At 36.9% G+C, this 20,453-nt stretch overlaps 3 protein-coding genes across 4 annotated transcripts; 2 read left to right on the top strand and 1 right to left on the bottom strand.

Moving 5' to 3' along the window:
• Window positions 1-5,210: 5,210 nt before the first annotated feature.
• Window positions 5,211-8,924, bottom strand: ZCW7. The gene is made up of 5 exons (XM_048089775.2): window positions 8,289-8,924; window positions 7,341-7,482; window positions 5,838-5,997; window positions 5,529-5,726; window positions 5,211-5,389 (listed from the first exon to the last, which is right to left on the bottom strand). Exons 1-5 carry the CDS (start codon window positions 8,788-8,790, stop codon window positions 5,384-5,386), a joined length of 1,008 nt encoding a protein of 335 aa, XP_047945732.1. The 5' UTR covers window positions 8,791-8,924; the 3' UTR covers window positions 5,211-5,383.
• Window positions 8,925-8,958: 34 nt separating this feature from the next.
• LOC125192249 (polyadenylation and cleavage factor homolog 4-like) lies at window positions 8,959-15,762 on the top strand. 2 transcript variants are annotated; one of them, XM_089057185.1, is made up of 9 exons: window positions 8,959-9,219; window positions 9,310-9,476; window positions 11,144-11,245; window positions 11,331-11,594; window positions 12,367-13,017; window positions 13,411-14,274; window positions 14,359-14,904; window positions 15,095-15,154; window positions 15,474-15,762. In XM_089057185.1, the coding sequence occupies exons 1-8, from the start codon at window positions 9,141-9,143 to the stop codon at window positions 15,143-15,145; spliced, it is 2,724 nt and encodes a 907-aa protein (XP_088913311.1). In that variant the 5' UTR covers window positions 8,959-9,140; the 3' UTR covers window positions 15,146-15,154; window positions 15,474-15,762. The 2 variants fall into 2 exon arrangements, with proteins under 2 accessions (XP_088913311.1, XP_047945731.2); XM_048089774.2 differs by having other exon boundaries at window positions 15,095-15,762.
• A 920-nt stretch (window positions 15,763-16,682) lies between these two features.
• Window positions 16,683-19,057, top strand: LOC125195979 (ARM repeat superfamily protein). The gene is made up of 2 exons (XM_048094294.2): window positions 16,683-17,799; window positions 18,733-19,057. Exons 1-2 carry the CDS (start codon window positions 16,813-16,815, stop codon window positions 18,796-18,798), a joined length of 1,053 nt encoding a protein of 350 aa, XP_047950251.1. The 5' UTR covers window positions 16,683-16,812; the 3' UTR covers window positions 18,799-19,057.
• The last annotated feature ends 1,396 nt before the right edge of the window (window positions 19,058-20,453 follow it).

The following is a 20,453-nucleotide window of genomic DNA, read 5'->3' as shown; positions in this document are numbered from 1 at the left end:
AACACATGTTCGTGACTTTTAAAGATGTTGTCTTGCCATAAATGTTTTGTGTATGATGCCTATCTGTTGGCTAAGGCCAAGTGAATTATGAATGATGATATATAAGTCGAATTCGGGTCCCAGTGAGGGTGGTGTCCCCACTCGGACTAGTGTACATAGGATACCTCTGACCGTGAACGGACGGCAGAGAAGGTGACCGTGGAAGGTGGCCACCTTCCCGGCATAAGGATACCTCTGTCATGTTGGGCAGGGAAGGTGACCGTATGAGAACACCATCTCAGCGGCACAAGATGATCAGATATGGCTAAGTACAGGAAAAAGGGCCCAATGTGAATATTTTTAGTAAGCTCAGGTCTTTTCAATAAAACTCCTGAGTGTTACTGTGATGATGGCTTGACAATATTTTTCAAATGTATATGTGTATCTTTCGGCAATGTGTTCACTGAGTACCTCTGTACTCAGCCTTGCATATATTTCTAAATATGCAGGTTAAGCGGAGATGACGAGGGGCGATGTTGAGCAAAGATGGTGAATGTGTTTCACTTGGATAAATGCTTGGATGCATCGTGTCTCCATACATGGTGTCATTCTCTCTTGACTCTTCTGCTGCAATGTAAATAACGAGCTTATGTTCCTTTGTGTCATGCACTCTGATATATTTTGCCAGTTATTCCAATTTAATTTCATTCATATCAGTTTTGCCGAGATTTCCCTTTCTCCCCCGCTTCTTTAATCCTCCCCTAGTCGCGATAAACCATGTTTGCTATCCTTAGCAGAGTGCGGTCGTGACAAGGTAGAGTAAAGTTCTTCTATCTCTCAGACCCAGTAGTTTTAAGTTCTCGACCCACAAAATTGTGTGGCAGCAGCCAACCCCTTTACCCAAAACATCCTCAAATGCAGTTTCGTAACACCTTCGTCCTCATGGGATCGATCCTTTACTTCCCTGTGCTAAGTTGTAGTATAGTGGGTTGAGGTTTTTGAAGGAATAGAGTGCACCCAACGACCCCTTTATGATAGTTTCATGATCTTCTAGCCTCTGAAGTCTAGTCGAATCCTCTGGACCCGTTAGATCGAGTGATATCACACACAGCGCAAAACTGCACGTCTACTCTAGTCACTTCATGGAGAAATCAATTAATTAGAGAACAGTGATGGAGTTATGACAAGAATAATGAAGAAAATCAATTAAATATTATGAAAAATCAAATCAAGAAGATATTAGTATAATTAGAATATACTATTTTCCATATATAACTAGAACTAGAACCTATAAATGGTTGTGTAACCATTGATAGAAACAATTCAAGTCAATCACAATGTAGTCTTTATAGTTCTCCATATATTTTATTTTTTGCAATAGTTTTTTTATTTTCTTCATTTTACTTTTCAACACTCGTCCCATATTAGGAGTCACTTTGAACTTTTCTGCACTCGTTTTATAAAAATGATACTCCCTCCATCTCATAATAGATGTCGCACTTTCCTTTTTAATTTGTCTAAAATATGTCACATTTCATCTTTTAGAAAAAGTTCTCTCTCACATCAATTATAAAATTATATTTTCTCTCACCACTTAACACACAAAATAACATCTCCTAAAATTTCGTGTCATTCCCCAAGTGTGACATCTAATGGGACAAAGGGAGTGATAAATAGTTAAAATGAAGCAATGGTAAAATAAAAGAGAGAATAATGCAGAGAAGAGTTGAAAATGACTTATTACCAAAAGTTAAAAAAAAAATAGATGTAACACCCCAACCTCTCCGACGTATAGATTTTATAATGAACAAATACAAATTTAAATAAAGAAATCACATAACCATCCAAATACTAAAATTACAAAAATTCTAAATCAACACGTATAACCATAAACATTAAGTATCATACACAATTTCACGTCTATATGCATATGCCTCTCTATTCCTCTTTATTATTCTAGGACGGATCAAGACTGGTATCTGCCCTATGACCCGAAGCTCCCTCTGTAATTGGACTCATAGGTCTGTCTGCATTTGACCCGAAGATCCCTTTGTAATTGGAAGTCCCTCTGTAATTTCAGATCCATTGCAAGACCGTCACAGATCCTCTTTAATTATATGATATGAACTTTCAATACCACGTATAAAATACATCAATTCTATCAACTACATATTCATATTATATTCTATCAAATCATTTTAATACAGTTGATAAACATCTCTCTCACACCAATCATATAATCATATTATATTAAATGATATAATTAAAATATTCATTCTAATTTAACAAATAACAATTAACCACATAAATACGTATAATTTAAATGTGTGATTTATGCACACCTCTTATATAAAATTAATCAATTTGAATTTTACTTCTTTCTTCTGTCTACGACCCTCGATCCTTCTTTCTTCTTCCTTCTCTCAACCTCTCTCTCTCCTAATGCATTGTTCATGTTTTTCTTCGAACCTCTGCCTTTTCTTTCCTTTAAAATGAAAAACACTCCTCCATAAGAAATGTGTGTCTGTATATTGGTAGGTAAATAGGTTTTTTTTTTTCTTCCTTCCAATTGATAAAATGAACTCCATATGTATATTTAGCTTTACCTATATTTTAGCACAAAAATTGTTTTATTGCCACGTATAAGTCGTATCATCAAAACTTATCAAAATTATTTAATTTAATATAATAAAGTGCATGACTCATATTTATATTGTGCATGTAATTCTACACTTGCCACGTATTATATTACCTAATACCTCTATTTACACAACATTTATCCTTCCTCTTTTATTTTTCTATAGTAATAAGCTACAAATATGTATATTAGCGTGTGTATATATATCTCATGCATACATACTATAAAAATTGTCATGCATACACAATACTAGGCACACTTTAGTAAATTAGTTAATCTACTAACTGACGCATACATTTTACATATAAAATTAAGCTATTTTAACTAGCTAGCGAACTAATTATACATTTTTATGTTTTTTTTTTAATGGGTTGGGGATGTCACAATAGTATTCCATGAAGTACGTATTAGTGGATCTTAATTTTAAAAAACTAATCCTAAAAAAATGACTAAGAACTAAAGAAAAAAAAAAATTAGTACCTGCAAAAAAGAGTAGGATGCATAAAAAATTAAATTTTTGAAGGAAAAAAAATTATTAATATACTCGTATAACTTACAGTAAATCCTTAGAGATTATGATAATGATATCAATATACGATTTGTTGAACATATAAACATAGAATAGATTTGTTTTCCAAAATTAACATCATTTGTTAAATCCAAGCCCCACGGTTATAGAGTAATACTAGGTTTTAGGGGACGGTTGGAGGCTCTTTTGCTCTTACGATTACAAATTTGATTGGGATTCAATAGTAGTATATGTTATATTTGGTGTGGGATTTTTTGGTTCACTTGAGGTTTAATTAATTTCGTAGGCAATTTGATGAATACGCAGTGTTATATTTGCTTGGATGTGGTGGCTCAAGACCCTATTTTTAGTCGTTGTGGCCACCTCTTCTACTGGCCTTGCCTCTGCGACTGGATTCGTGCCCACTCGTATCCAGTCGAATGCCCCGTTTGTGAGGAGAAATTGGTTCCAACAGATTCATTATCTGGGGGGCTACATGGTATATTCCATCATGGATACCACTTACCAGCAACAACAAGTAGAGTCTAGCTTGAAGCTCCTATTCCTGCTGATCACTGTGGCTTTGGTTTCAACTTTAATTTGGTTCTGAGGTAAATCATCACTTGCTGCTTCAATTTCAAATATTTATTATGTTAGTTCACTTCTTCTTTTGAGTTGTATTTTGCTTCTTTTTTTTTTTGTTGGACAAGTTTAGTTTTTGTAACACGATCTCTCTGATTCTGCCATCTTCTACCACATATTTTGTTTGTCAAGGGTGTATTATAGTACTACAAAATAAATGTGATCTTTTCGTTTCCTTGATCGCGTTCAAATGGTTAGTATTTAAATGGTTTTATCAAATTTATCTCAAATTTTAAAATTTATTCATTTTTAACTCTACTATATAATAATTGTATCAATTATATTTCATTGTTTGCATGTACCAATTCTATCCATTATTTTAACTTGTAACAATTTTTAATTTAACTATTGTAATATCACTAACTTGCAGAATCAGTAATAGTCGAATCGTGACATGACATATCAAAAGATAATTTTTTATTTTTCTTTCAAAAATAAATTTTATATTATTAATATTTATTGTTTTAGGAGTGATTATCTGAAAACAATTAGTAAATTGATACATGTTGAAAAGATTGTGATAATTGGTAGGTAAGCTGAAGATATTACGAAAAACTAGTAACTGATACAATTAATAAATTTTGATAGTGTAATAGGTAATTTGAAGAAAGTGGAATATAATTGATACAATCATAAAAGTTGATGACAAGATTGATATAATTCAAATATTAGAATAAAGTTTATTAAATCATTGCAGATTGAAACAGATTTGATCGTTAATCCCTTTAAACAAAACTTACTAACCGTCAACAAAGACATAGTATTGCTAATTACTCCTACTATCTTATAAATATAGGATTACACAAATCATATACCAAGACCTTGAATCACAAGAAACTATTCTGTTTCTTTTTGGTATAACTTTGAGAGAATTCTATTACTCACTCCTATTGAAAATAACTCACTTTTCTTTTTTAGTTTGTCCCAACCAAGGTTACCCATTACTAAAAATGAAAACACATTTTATCTCTAATTTATCCATCTGTCTTACTTTACTCTCTCCACTTAACACACAAAATAAACTTGTATAAAATCTCATGCCGTCCAAAAAAAGGGTCATCATCCTTGGGACGGAAGGAGTACATTATTTTACTTAGTTCCATTGAGTTAACTACTAGCCACAACCAATCAAGTGATAAAGTCAACTATGCTCGATTAAAACATTATACATGAAACTACGCATTGATCAATCATTTTCCATGTTCATCTGTTGTAGAAGTAGCTTTAGAAGGAAAGAAAATGGAAGCCTACATTTGACTCTCTCAACTAGTCAACTTATTTGAGAATAATTGGATCTCTAGTTCAAATAGAACAAAGAAAAATCTATAGAATTTTAATTTGAGGTGTGAGCGTCAACATTAAGTCACATAGACAGATATTACCTCAATTTCACTGATTACCAATTTCCTCCCCCATTCCATTCTCCAACATTACAAGAAGGAATAAAAAGCAAATACATTCAAATGTCTGCATTACTTAATCAAATATTCAGTGGTTCTTTTCTGTCAACATTAATCACAGACTGAGATATTACCTCAAATCTTACATTAAGCAAGACTTCAGTCACTCTCCTCTCACTAAACCCTAAACCCATAGCCAATCATTCAAACTTTTCCTCAATCCTGCAATTCCAAAGAGCATAAATTAAAGATGGTTATGAGTATTGAGTATATAATCAGCGATATTTAGAAGAAGAAGAATATCAAAATGAAAATTCTTATGTCCTCGCTGCCTGCTTGGCCAGAGTTTATGTGTCTTTACCCTGAATCGTTTCCTGCGCGCATCCTCAGGGCTAAGTCGGGAACCTTGTGACTGCCATCCAGAACCTTCGCTTTTATAACTTCCAGCACCAGCTGTTGGTGTCCATCTTTTACCTTGTTCAGCTCGGCTTCTACCATTTCTAAAGAATCCATCTCTGTCCCAGGTGACATCATAATCGGCTCTCATGCGTGATCCTTGCTGCATTATTAGCAATTTTTTTGCAAAGTAAATACTTATTCCATGCCAGCCAAACACATATACGGCATCTCTAAGAGACGAGAACTCCGAAAAATGGCATAATGTGTCTACCTTATTTAAGGAACGGCCACATAAAACCTTCAAGGCATTACAGAAGTCCTTGTGACCTTCAAACCGAACTACAATCTTGCAGTGGAGACCTGAAATTAGATCCCCACTGTCTTCATCCCCAGCTTCACCTATGTCATTGTCCTCACCAACATCAAGATTCCTATGGATAAAGAAGAATATATTGGTGCAACAATGAGAAAAACAAAATAATGATGTACTGCACAGGCATTAATAGGATTATAGTTAGCAAAGTTGTAAGAAAATAACTATCCCCGGGCCCAACACAAGCACAACAAACATGCTGAAATGCAATGGGACCCCACAAAAATCATACTCCTTCCATCCCTCTGTAGTAGAGGCGTTTCCTTTCGGCACGGGATTTAAGAAAAGTTGTGTTAAGTGAGGTAAGTAAATGAATTATGAAGTAGAAAATGAAAAAGGTAGAGAGATGAAGAAAGAATAAAGTAAGAGACAGTAAAGTAAGAGAGAATAAAAGTTGTTGCTTTTTGCCACAAAAGGAAATGATTCAGCTACAGCGGGACAACCCAAAAAGGAATACGACTCAGCTATAGAGGGACGGAGGGAGTACAATGTTCCATGTAGGTTTTCTTTAGGTTTTCAGACTTTTCTTATCTCCTTTAACTTCTTGATTAAGGCTGTGGTCCCCACCCACTTCATATTTTAGGCGAAAACATGAAAGCCCGAAATTGTTTTGAACCATAATAGGCCAAAGAGCTGGAAGGAAAATTACTTCAAACACATAAAACGTGAGGTGCCCCCTTAGATTCGTTTTTCTGGCACCTCAAGTAACTAAAGATCAAGATAATTTTTGTTCATCAAGTGGCTATGTCAAGAAAGAGATGAAACTGATGAATAAGGTTAGAAACAACATGTAAGCTTTTTCTATTTTTATAGAACTTTTTATCAAGGGTATTCAAACATATTTAAATGAATTCGAAAGGGGAAGAAATGAGGATGACCGAGCATCAAAACATGTGGATCATGCCACCCCTGAAGATTATCCTACATTCTATGCCAGCACCACAGCACAGACTTATCTATACCTAGGCAGATTTATATAGAAAAGATACCTGACTGAGGAGCTGAGCATTTATTTTGGTTTTAATATTTTAATTATCTGCCTGAACCTTTTCGTTTTAACAATTTATACCAAATGAAGGACCTAGATCCTGGAATTTTTCATGTCTGTGAACGTTCAACAATGAATTATAACTGGTTCTGCAAATTATTTAGGATCCAAGTATTGTAGATGAGAGCCATTCACATTTTCAATTTAGAGAAACAATGGAGTCAACAGAATTAAGCAAAAATATGAAATCAAAATATTCTTTATGTGAAATCGGAAAATGCAATAGATATTAACACAAAACATTCAATATAGTATAATTTTTATGAATAAAGAACAAAAAAATGCACTACATTTAACCTCTTAATCCTTTTGCTACAGACAAGGAAGGCACTTAAAGCTAATAAAGAACACACCTTATCTTTCCAAGAGCTGAAAAAATTGTATGAGTAACTAGCATTGAAGGTTTGGATGAAACCCGAGGCTCAGCAAACCACCTAGAAGGCACACCTCTCAATACAATTGTATCAGGCTGCTGCTTATCACTCCTTGAATATCCTACAAGCACATTGAATTCAATAGGCATCTCATATTTGTGTTAAACGTAAAAACATGGTCTAAAATCATCACTGTAAAAGCTGGAGACTTATCCAGCTACTCAGAAGCAACCATAAAAACAATACTAAAGGTAGACCTAAAATCAAGTACTCCTATGAAGTTATGAACCAGAAGAACCATTTCCTATAAATAAGGTTAGGATAAAAATTATGCAAAATTCATCAAAATGTTCAGTTGTAAGTAAGACAGCCATTCGGTGAAGCACAATATAGAGTTTCTTTTGACAAGTGACTGAATGTTAGTGATATACTTTGGGGTGATTGGGCCTCAATAGATGAACTTTCCTTCACCAAATTTCATTTTTCCACATGAACTAAAAGTTTTGCCTCCAAAACATTCAGTTATTCTAATTTTTCGCATGGTTATCAACAGCTGCTGTAGTAAATAATGCAGTTGAATGTTGCCCCTTCAGCTAGATATGATTGCTTTAACTTGCCACTTCAACTTTGCCAGCAATGGATGACCATGTAAAGCTCACTGACTGAAACTTGTATACATGAAGCAGAATTTTTAGGTCATTTTACAAAACCATAATTGGGTGAAAGTTAGTGAATTTCGCATGTGATTGTAACTCATAAAGAAGTTACTCAATATCAATTTAGCAGATTATACATGGATTTCTCGATTGCAAATTTATATCATCCACATTGTTACATTACCATTATCATTCCTAAATAAACTCAATTTGGGGCTAATCTTCTCACGCATTCATGCTGAAACTCAAATAGATCAAGCAATCAACATACCTCTCGATCCAAATGCCGCAATCTCCTCCCATTCCTTCCGCATCCCTTCAAAATCATCAGCTTTCGGCACCTCAACACTCAGCTTAAACTTCACACCCTCCAAATTCAACTCCATTCCATCCATCTCCGCCACAATCCCCTTCCTCCACTCCGTGAACTCTCGCTCCACTTCATCCTCGCCGCAAAACCTCAATTTCTTCGATAGGAATTCAAAATCTAACACGAACAAGCTCCCTCGCGCCACGGGATCCTCACGCTTCCGCTTCTTCAGGTCTCTGTACTTGAACACTTTGATGTCTTCTTCAGGAACGGAAATTGAGTGGGACTTTTTGAGATATTCGATTAAAGAGCGCTTGAGCTTCCACTCGTCAATTAGGGCTACGGATTTGTCCGCGCGGTGAATTGTTAGGTTGAGCCTGACTCGGGGGATGAGGGAGAGGCCTGATTCGAGTTCGAATGGCTCGGTTGGGAGCAGAGATTTGAGCGGTTCGCGGTGGTTCATGGCTGAGCGCAGTCACAACGGCGGGGAAATTTGTAAAGGGTGTAGTTTGTCTTCTTCTTTTGAGCAAGCTAATGAATTTAATTAAATTGGTAATTTGAAAATTAAGGTTAGATTTTATTAAAATTAGAGTATTAAAAATGAGAACCAAAAACAAAAAGAAAGAGGGAAAAGATATAGTAGAGCATCATCTTGACCCATCCCAAACCCCAGCTCAACCCGCAGATCTCAATCCTCCCCAATGGCATCCAATAATCTATTTTATTATATGCTTGATTCTTAATCACGCCTTTTCTATCTGTCTTTGTTGTAGTTTGTATCCTCTCTGTGGTTCAAAACCCTAATTTAATTCGATGGACCGATTTCAGAACCCTGTGCCTCTGAGCAGCGTGGGTTTCAGCAAGCCTCCACCAATCCAGAGCGACGGCGCAGGTAAGAAGCCACTTCCGCCTTTGCTTCTCGATAGATTTAGGGCCATGATCAAGGATCTCGAGGAAGAACTTAAGGTTTTTGATGGTGCAGCTGTTTTGCCGTCGGAAACCGACGAAATTGTTCAGCTTTATGAGATTATTTTGTCGGAGCTCACTGTCAATTCGAAGCCAATGATTACTGATCTCACTGTACTTGCCGAAGAGCAGCGAGCACACGGCGAGGCCATTGCTGGTGCCATTTGCTCCCGGATTATTGAGGTATAGCACTTAGGGTACGACAGCTCTGGTAGTTCTTGTAATCTTTCTCGTGCAATTTTCCAATTCTCCCCCAGTGTATTGTAGTTGATGCAAATGGAATTGTAGTTTTGAAAGTTTGATTCACCTGGATGCATCTTCTCCTTTTTATTTATTTTTCCTGTTTCTTCTGTTGAAGGTTTTTGTTCCTATTTTTATTATCTCCTAAATCTGGAGGTTTAAACAAACTACGATCTGGTGATAAGTGATAACACAGATTGAATTGAAATATCTGGTCGAATTGATCATCATAATATAAAATTGATGAAAAGACAGCACTAATCAAGCTTCAAAATCAAATATAAGTAACCTCATAAAACAATTATGCAATCTTGAGATGGATCAACCCTTTTGTACTTCAAATTTTGTGAGTTGGAAAATCATGCTTGATCTTCTCAGCGAGTATACATTGGTAAAGAGCAAAGAAATCAAGGGAAGCCTATTTCCACTTGTCATACTTGTTGCAAAGAAAGCTTGTTGTTTTTATCTTTTTTCTGCTAATCAGTAATGAAAATATGTTGTGTACCCTGTTGAAGACCATTCATTTATGTGGTCCTGTATTTTCTCATCTAATTAGAGATGGGTGGACTCATCTATATTTGTTATGTTCTTTGTGATATCTTGCTATTGTATTCTCTTGGTGTTTGATGCCTTGTGATGAAATATTGTTTCTAGGCTCTACTTTTTTATTTCTGCTCAGGATGGCATCATAATTGACTTGTAGGTATTGGCTAGATAAAAGGAAGCACTTTAAATTTCTAATGTCACTTAAGGGTGAAACGTTTAACCTTGGACATTTCTTGCATATAAAAATGTTTGTTACATACATATGTTACATTACATTTCTACACTTTTATCTCATAGCTTAAAAGCTGCACGTCTTCTCCACTGGTTGAAGAGAGGAGTAACAAATTTGAGTCATCTGATCATATTTGTGCTTTTTATTATGTTACTTGTCTAGGTATTGATTTTGAGCTTTACTTTTCTTCTCATGTTCTACCTGTAGATGTATATTGTTGTACACCCTTCAGCTGAGTTGCTAATTGCGGGTTAGCCTTGTATTCTGTAATTATCTTTGTTCACGGTAAAAATGCTATGTTGGAGTTATAAATGCTTTGTGCATTCATTTTTTTGGCAATCCATTGTACTGTTTTGATATCTCTAATCTGTGTGCATTTCTTTCTAATTGTTTTCTATATCGTGGCAAAGATATTGTATGACTTCCAGTGTTATTTACTTTAAAATTTCTCAATTTCATTCTCTGATAGTTGATTTCTATATTGTTACTCATATAGGGATTGATTTTGAGCTTTTCTTTTCTTCTCATGTAACATGTTTGACCTGTGGATGTAATACTGTTGTATACCCTTCAGCTGGTAGCTGCAAATTTCTAGCTAGCCTTGTATTCTCTATAATTATCTTTGTTCTCAGTAAAAATGCTATGTTGGATTTATAAATGCTTTGTGCCTTCATTTTTTTGGCAATCCATTTTACTCTTTTGAAATTTCTAATATGTGTGCATTTCCTTTCATTTGTTGTTTTCTATATCATGGCAAAGATATTGTATGACTTCCAGTTGTTATTTACTTTAAATTTCTCAATTTCATCCTCTGATAGTTGATTTCTTTCAGGTTTCTGTTGATTATAAACTGCCTTCTTTATACCTTTTGGATAGCATCGTGAAGAACATAGGCAAGGAATACATTAAATTCTTCTCTGCTCGGTTGCCTGAGGTCAGACCAATTTGACTGCATGGCAGTTAATGTCTTCCTTATTGTTCTCGAACAGTTCTGTGATTGTTTTTTTTTCATTTAATAGGTTTTCTGTGAGGCTTACACACAAGTCCACCCCAACATGCACAAAGCAATGCGCCATCTGTTTGGGACATGGTCTACAGTTTTCCCAGTGTCAGTGCTTCAAAAGATTGGGACAAAGTTAAAGTTTTCTCCTCCTGTAAATGGTCATTCTTCTGGAGTAAGCTCTTCAAGAGCTTCTGAATCTCCTCGACCAGCACATGGGATACACATAAACCCCAAGTATTTGGAAGCACAACGGCAGTTTGGACAATCATCAGTAGATCCTGTAAGCTTCAGCTAGATCTTGGTTCTTTCTATTTCAATCCCTATTCTGAGTCCTGACTCCCTCCATTGCCTGCTCATGTACAATCTTTTCAAGAGTTTGTGGGTTTGTTTCTTTGGTATCTATTATATTTACTATCTTGTTTATTGGATTCATAAAATTGGATATCAATGCATGATCATCATTCATTCACTTAATGTATTAGTGGTTTGAAGATAGGCAGATGTGTAATTTTTTTAAGATAATAGGGGCTGTAATGGCTGATAAGGATGCTCAAAACTTTTGAATTGCCAAATGTCATAACAGGAACAGGCAAATATAAGGACCAATTGTTCTTTCCTTCTTTAAACTCTTTTGGTGTCCTTTCTACTAGTGAAAGTGATAATGTGACTCCCAATACCTAACCTTCCCCCTGTATTGGAATTTTTCTCACATTTTTGGCTTGTATGATCAAATTTTAAGGCTATCAAATATTGGTCAAAGTTGGAGGAAATCGACAAACTAGCTTTACTGTTCAACTTTGCATCCATATGTACTATTGTAGTTTCTATGTTTCTTGGCTGCATGATGGTTTTTATAAGCAAAAGTTGCAATTTCTTATAACTCAGCCTTACTTCTAAATTGTACTAATGTTTTGTTTTTATCTGTTGGTTATGTCTCGTTTGGCTTGTTTTTTTTAACTGACGTTTGGTGGAACTTTAGGTTTTTAACTGAGCAAATCCTATTTGAGGCACAGTGAGTATCTTTCTCATAATTCCAAGTATTTACTTTGCAGTTTAGAACTGAAGGAGTGAGTTCAACTGGTCGTACAGGCCTTACAGCTTCTGGTGTAGATGCTGTAAAAGTGTCTCTCTCATCAGCTTCTAGGATAAAAAGGTCCTCCCCTCCTTGTGGACTTGGGCCTGCAGGATCATTGTCTCCTGCTGGTCCTTCAATCAAGGATTTTGGCATGGATAGTTCCACAAAGAGACTCACTGTTAGGCAGTCACCATCTCATCCTGGAAGTGATTATGGGCCAAGCAAAGTGGTGATCAAAGAGGAGGAGACAAGTGAGTGGCGGAAAAGAAATCTGCAGGGCAATCCCAAACCACAGCTTAAAGCAGTAGCAGCAGCTGCTGCGTATAAATGTAGTGGTGGTATTGATCTTCGAGGACCGAGAGCATTGATTAGTGCCTATGGGATGGATGAACGAGAAAAACATTTAAACAATAAACATCATAAAGCTGAGGAGTTGGATTCACATGGTGCTGAGCAAAAGATAGGTATCAGGACATGGCAAAACACTGAAGAGGAAGAATTTGATTGGGAAGACATGACCCCATCTTTAGCAGATCGGATGCAGTCTAGTGATACGTATTCATCTCTTCCATCTCTAGGTAACTTGACCGGAAGACAGAGTGTTGTTGCAGACCATGCTGCACGTTTGGTGAGTAATTAAGAGGAAACTCATCCAAGGCTTACTCTTCTGTTATAATCCTCTCTTTTTAGCATGTTTCTCATATAAATGAGCTGTTAACTTCCCACTATTGTGGCATTGTTAAATTTTTTCATCCCTTGTATTATAAACTTATGAAGTTCATCAGTAATGAAGCATAAGCAGATGATTATGTTCTCATTTTTATGAGTAAGCATCTGTAATGGCACATTCTTTTAATTGGTGAATCCATGTAACAAGTACAAGATCTAAATGGGAATTACAACTTTGTCTTTCGTAATCATTAGTGTAATAGTTAGACCCCATACTTGACTATATTTTGAAGCAGTAGTTTGATGTTTCTTCTAGACTCAACCCATGACCTTATGCTTGTTTTTCTGACAGTCTGCTCCTGGATCTGTTAACAATGTTGCTGGCGCCAGTAATTTTATGAGCCATATTCCTCCTAATTTTGGCCGAGAATCCTTGATTTTACCGCCACAGCAGTCTCAGGGCCAATTTAATGCCAACGGAAGTGGTTCTCTAGCTGAAAGTAGAAACGTTTTAACTGGTGGTGAGCAAAAGAGCCAAGCTGGAAATTTCTCAAATATTGATTGGAAGTCTGGTCGGCCTGCTGGTGTTGTTTCAACATTTGGCTCCACCTACGACTCACTGGCTCCTGAGATTCGATCAGGTGATGCTGCTTTAGGAAATACATGGAATCCTGCAAATTTTCAAAACTCACAGATTATGCCATCGCACTCTAGTCTTCCTCAACAAATGCTATTTAGAGGTCAGTTTGGTATGAAGAATGCTTCCAATATTGCCGATCAAATGCATTCTGATCCTGGTAGCAGTAGAAGCATGCCACCGGTGACCTTGTCCCAAATTTCTAGCATTCGTCCTGGAATGGTTCCTGTAAATTTGCATGGTGCAACACAGCCAAACTTTTCAATGGCTCGAGAGTCCAGACAAAATTTGCACTTGCCTTATTCAGTTCCTGGTTCATCAAATACAATGGTACCACCTTTGAACTATAGATACTTAGCTCAAGGGCAGGGTCCTGCTGGCACTACTCCACATATGTCATTTCAAGTACCCGGGGCAACCTTACAGCCTCCACCAAGGGGTCCTCATCCAGGGACAACTCAAGCATTTCCTATTGGTCGAAATAATGGGCAAGTTGCTCCTAATGGCTCCGTGAGGAATGGGCTTTCAGGGTTAATATCTTCTTTAATGGTCCAAGGTTTAATATCTTTACCAAAGCAGGTCTGTTCCCTTTGTTGTATCCTTTTTTTCATCATTACCTATTTGATGTGGATTTTTCTTCATTTTCAATATATGCAATTCCAGGATTCTGTTGGAGTGGAGTTTGATCAAGACAGTCTTAAGGTGCGTCATGAGAGCGCAATTACGTCTTTATATACTGATCTTCCAAGGCAATGCAGAACTTGTGGCCATCGGTTTAAAGACCAAGAAGAGCACAGCAAGCATATGGATTGGCATGTAAACAAGAACCGAACTCTAAAAAACCGCAAGACAAAACCTTCTCCGAAGTGGTTTGTAGACATAAACATGTGGCTCAGTGGCACAGAATCCTTGGGAACTGAATCAGCTCCAGGTTTTTTGCCCATTGAAAATACTGTAGAAAAGGAGGAGGATGAAGAAATGGCTGTTCCTGCTGATGATAGCCAGAAGGCTTGCGCACTATGTGGAGAGCCCTTTGATGATTTCTATAGTGACGAAATGGAAGAATGGATGTATAGGGGAGCCGTATACATGTATGCACCAGCTGGGTTAACAGTTGGAATGGACACATCGCAATTAGGTCCTATAGTGCATGCCAAATGTAGACCTGACTCACATGGGGTTTCATCGGAAAATTATGAGGATGAAACGGTATGCCTTTTTCTGCTCCTCTTTCTTGAATCTTAAATACATTTACTAGCTTGCCGATAAAGTTTTCATTTCTCATGCAGTTATTTCCATGTTTAATAGTAGTAGATGTCTTGATTTGCATTTTCATTTCTTTTGTTTCTTTTTTTACTTGTAACAAAAGGTCAGTCCTCTTATTACTTTCCATGTGCAGGAATCAACTAAAGAAGGTAGTAAAAGGAAAAAACTGCGAAGTCATTCCTGATATTTGCAGGTCACATGTAACTTCGGTTTTGAGTTATTATTAATTCATTTCATTCATCTATAATAGCTTGTAGCCTGCCAGAAAATGTGTACATGAGTAGTGGACTTGTTTTAACAGTCTTGTGGAAAAGAAAAAAGAGTTAGAGCAGACACACTTCACGTCCCTTGCTTTCGTGAATTTTCTAGCATTCTTTACCTAGCTTTCTTCAAGTAGTGGTTGGAGCTTCAATTTGTGTTGAAGCCGTTGCTTCAAAATAATAATATGGTTGTGTGAGAGGGGTTGTTTGTTCGATGATTGTGTGGGGGCTATATTTGCTTAAATTTTGCAGGAGCTCGTGTAATTGTATTCTGTGGGCAGGCTAATTGAGTTGAAGAAAGATCAATTTCAGCTGCATCTGTTTTATTAGCTCTAACTTGTGGTTTTTGGTTAGCATTTTCAAGTAGAGCCAACCAACTTTTGATTTAATTTTATAGTTAGCCATAGTAATGTTTTATTCTTCTGTTCCCTTGGGGGGAATTTTCATTATAGTGTAGCATGTTTTACTCTGTAACTGCATAACTATGAATTGCAGATTATATTGTTATCAGCTTATTATGATTGGATTTTGTTCAGTGCTATTTCTATGGAATATTTCATGTTTTCCAACCTTTTATCAAATTTTCATTGCTATTTTTTTACTTGGATTCGTTATTATGAATAGGTTTGTTGTTGTACACAACATAATTTTCATTCTTAGTAATTTGTTAGTACAAAACAAGTTAAGAGTACAATATTAATTTCTGTATTTTTTTCAATTCAACTGTCAAAAAAAAAAGTAAGAACACACTACATTCTAAGGAAATGTTTTAAAAATCAAATTATAATTACAAATAAGTATTACTCCCTTCGTCCGCAAAAAATAGATCACATTTGCCATTTTGGGACGTCCACAAAAAATAGATCATTTTCTAAAAATGGAAAATTTATCTCTCATACTTTTCCCACTTTTTCTTCCCTCTCTCATACTTTATTCATATATCTCTTACTTTAGCAGTAATAAATGCAATGGTAGAAAATGAATTTTATTTAATAAATAATCAAATTTAAACAAAAATATAATCAAAGCTCACCATCGATAGTTCTTTAATATACTATAATAATTTAATTACTAATTGCGTTCCGTCAACTGATTTAAGACTTTTAAGAATAAGCTAACGACCAAGTCAATCAATCAATAACCGTAAAGTTTTAAGTGAACTCGTAAACCCAATTTTTCTCTAAGTACATGGGTGAAATCTTAGAATTGTGGCTTTTATGATTTAAAACCACTATAACTTTATTAAGGATAACTTTTCTTTTTTTATTTTATTGGTAATAATAACCGATAATTTAAGTTAATTAAGTTAAAAGTAAAATTTGTAAGAACCTTCCCCGCACGCGTTAAAAGCTGAGACACCTCACACGTGCTGTCGCGATTGGGATTCTGTACGGCTATCCACGTGGCACCTTCTTCCCTCTCCTCTCCGTTTATATTCTTCCCTTCCTTTTCACTCCCCATTCTGTTTATAAGTAGTACCTATCTCTCAAAACGCCGTCGTTTTCGTCTGCCCTTTCCCCCAAAACACAAAATAAAAGGTCCAAATTAGTGAATCCCAATTTCCCGGCAATGATCGCGGATTGATCCAACCATGGATTCCGATTCAGTGAAATCGAGCTTCACCTACATGGGCCGCAAGTTCACCGATCTCAGCCTCAACGACTCCTCCTCCTCCGCCTTCAGCGACTGCAACAGCGACAGATCCGGCGAGTTCCCCACCGCCTCTTCGCAGAGCCGCCGCCTCTTCCTCTCCTGCGCCTCCGATAACTCCGACGAGCTCATCTCTCAGCTCGTCTCCGCCCTCGACTCCGACAGCATCGACGAGCAGAAGCAAGCCGCCATGGAATTGCGCCTCATGGCCAAGAACAAACCGGAGAATCGGATCAAAATCGCCAGAGCCGGAGCGATCAAGCCGCTGATCTCGATCATCTCCTCCAACGATCCGCAGCTGCAGGAGTACGGCGTCACGGCGGTGCTAAACCTCTCGCTCTGCGACGAGAACAAGGAGGAGATCGCCTACTCCGGCGCGATCAAGCCGCTGGTCCGCGCTCTCAAATCCGGCACCTCCACCGCCAGGGAGAACGCCGCCTGCGCGCTCCTCCGCCTCTCGCAAATCGAGGAGAACAAAGTCGCGATCGGGAGGTCCGGCGCGATTCCGCCGCTGGTGGACCTCCTCGAGAGCGGCAACTTCCGCGGCATGAAGGACGCGTGCACCGCGCTCTACTCGCTGTGCACGGTGAGGGAGAATAAAATTAGGGCGGTGCAGGCTGGGATTTTGAAACCCTTGGTTGAGCTGATGTCCGATTTAGGATCGAATATGGTGGACAAATCGGCGTTCGTGCTGAGTCTCCTGATGTCGGTGCCGGAGGCGCGCGCGGCGCTGGTGGATGAGGGCGGCATACCCGTGCTTGTGGAGATCGTGGAGGTCGGGACGCAGCGGCAGAAGGAGATCGCCGCTGCCATACTTTTGCAGTTGTGCGAGGATTGCTTGGCCTACCGAACTATGGTGGCCCGCGAAGGAGCCATTCCCCCCCTGGTGGCTCTGTCGCAGACCGGGACCACCCGCGCCAAACAAAAGGTAAATGGACTAACAAATTAACTAATTTATTTTCTTTTATTCATCTGTTACAGTTTCACCCTAATTTTGGATTTAGGGTAGAAAGCAATTCATAAATCCAGTCTGTAGTGTAGTGCAATTATCTATCCAGAGTTACACAATAGTGCATTTGGGAATGAATTACTTATAAATTTTAGAATATTATGTCTGCTGTGGTGGGTTGTCAATCAATGATCTTAGGATATTTAATGTGATGGAGTTGAATGTGGTCTGATTAATAATTGGTTAAAATAGTTGGAACAAATTTGCTATTGGTTGTTAATTGGTTTGTAAATGTTTCACCATAGGAAGAATCGCTTGCAAGTTGGCATCATCTAATAATCAATTGTGAAACATGAGTTGACACTGAAGAATTATTTATTTATTATATATGATACTGTATAACAAAGTGTGTTGCTTAGTAGGATTTAGGTAGGATTAGTTTAAAGAAGGTTTATTGGAGAGAGGGGACGATCACCAAATCTGAGTTTAGCGTGTAGAGTTTAGGCCTAATCCGACGGCCCTCGTTGGATTTGATTAAATTAATATCACCCCTTTTTGTATGTTTCCAAAGGGATGATTGGTGCAGATTCTTTGCAGAAATTGAAATAAGTTGCATAGATGATGATGACAGAGGTGATGTAGATTGTATGACTATTATATTGGCAGCTAGTTTGTCAATTACACCGCAACTGTTTTTGATGAAATCAAAATCTACAGCCTCAAATTGACTAAAAATTAAACTATTTTATGTTTGTTGTTTGATCTGAAACTAGGTTTCCAGGAAGGAAAAGCTTGTTGCTTTATGAAAAGTCTTGATATTTTGATTTTGATTTTGATGTCATAAGATACATATGCATAAGAATGAAAAAGGGTGACTAATGGGCATGGGACACTGGTTGTGTGTATGGACAGGCGGAAGCACTGATTGAGCTTTTACGGCAGCCAAGATCCACCAACGGCGCTGCGAGGGACATATGAATATGATCTGTCGCTATCTTCCATCCCCACATGATGCCCCAACCCCCACTTCCACAAGAGGACAAAATAGATACACAGATACAGGTAAAAAAATACCCATAAATATCAAAGAGGTAGGGGCAGAACTGTAAATACTCAATGCTGTAACAGTGTCATTTGTGATGAAGCTTTGTAAATTTGCCTCCCCAATCCCACCTCGATTTTGATCTTGGTAAAAAAATAAAAATGGAAAAAAGAAAAAAAGTGTTTCATTCCGATACTTCAACGTTTGTTCCCTTGGTTTTGCCTATTCTATTTTTTGAGTGTAAGTTTTTGTGTTTGAAGGGATTTTGTATTTAATATATGGTCCCAATTCCCAGAGGCAGAGCCTTAATTTCTCTTTGTTCTTGTTTTTAATTTTTAATCCGTGGTAAACGTGCAATACTCGTGCGAACCTTGGACTACAAATAGGTGTTTTCATAATCTAACATTTTTTTTAAATGTGTGATTTATATAAATGACTATAGGAATGTGATCAAATGAAAACTCTAAATATGGTACAAACTCAAAACTATTATCTGGACTATTGAAAAATGTCAACAGATCAAAAAAAACATCAATAGAAAAATGTCAATAGAATTTCAATGGTAGTCAATGATTGATGTTGTGTTAATATTGTGTTGATACTGTGTTGACACTAAAATCTTGAAATTTTACACTGTGTTGATATTGTATTGAAACTCTGTTGAAGTTGTGTCGAGAAGTTTTGAATTTGTACAATACATAAGTTTGCATTTTATTACTATCCAATGACTATTACTCCTATTATCTACGTCATTTGTTGTAGTTGTCTACTCTTTGTTCAAGATTATCTAAATAATAAACTACTAAAACAAATTGTGTAGTCGGAAGCTAGAATCCTTCATGGCCAATAGAACTAAAATGGTGTATGAGAGCTCATAATCTTTACCTGCAATGAATTACTTGTTTTAATGTGAATTTAACGTTACAATCTTTAAGATAGAACATTGTTTATGTCTATCTAGCTGGTGAATCTTACCTTTCTTTTAAGATTAACCAACTAAAAGATCTTTTCGTATCATTACCCTTCAGCTTACAATTTAGAAAAATGACTTTTTTGTTTTGGCAGTTTATAGTACTCCATGTGATTGGAATAACTTCTTCTCATTAGTTTTAGAATTAGATTTTACTCCCTCCGGTCCTTAAAAAGTATAAACTATTTTATTTTAGTCTGTTCCTAAAATGTATGAATTTATTAATTTTAAAAATTCTTCTCTCTAAAGAAGTGTAACTTGTTCTCCACTAACAATGTTTTAATTACTCTTTCTTTCTATCTATATCTTATTTTATCAATTATGCATTAAAATTCATATCGAACCAAATATTCATACTTTTCAAATACAGAGGGAGTCCGTAACATGTTTTTCAATATTAACATCTAAAGAGAGGGAATGAAAGAATGCAACGGTAAGGCAAAAGCATAAAAAATAAGAGGAAGAAGGCTGGCGGGATGAGATGCATCTCATATCACAATCTTAGCCAGCCCATCACCTAGGTCGCGGTCCGACAACCCATCCTCAATTCCCCACCCGCACCCCCTCCCTTCCAGATCAAATTGGGACCCATTATGGGTGCAATTTGCAATAAGTGATCGC

Source organism: Salvia hispanica, chromosome 4, assembly GCF_029641045.1.
Source record: "Salvia hispanica isolate PSC_SH4W2 chromosome 4, Shi_PSC_v1, whole genome shotgun sequence".
Lineage (NCBI taxonomy): Eukaryota > Viridiplantae > Streptophyta > Magnoliopsida > Lamiales > Lamiaceae > Salvia > Salvia hispanica.
The sequence above is the reverse complement of the archived record's forward strand: the minus strand, read 5'-3'. Positions and strand labels throughout refer to the sequence as shown.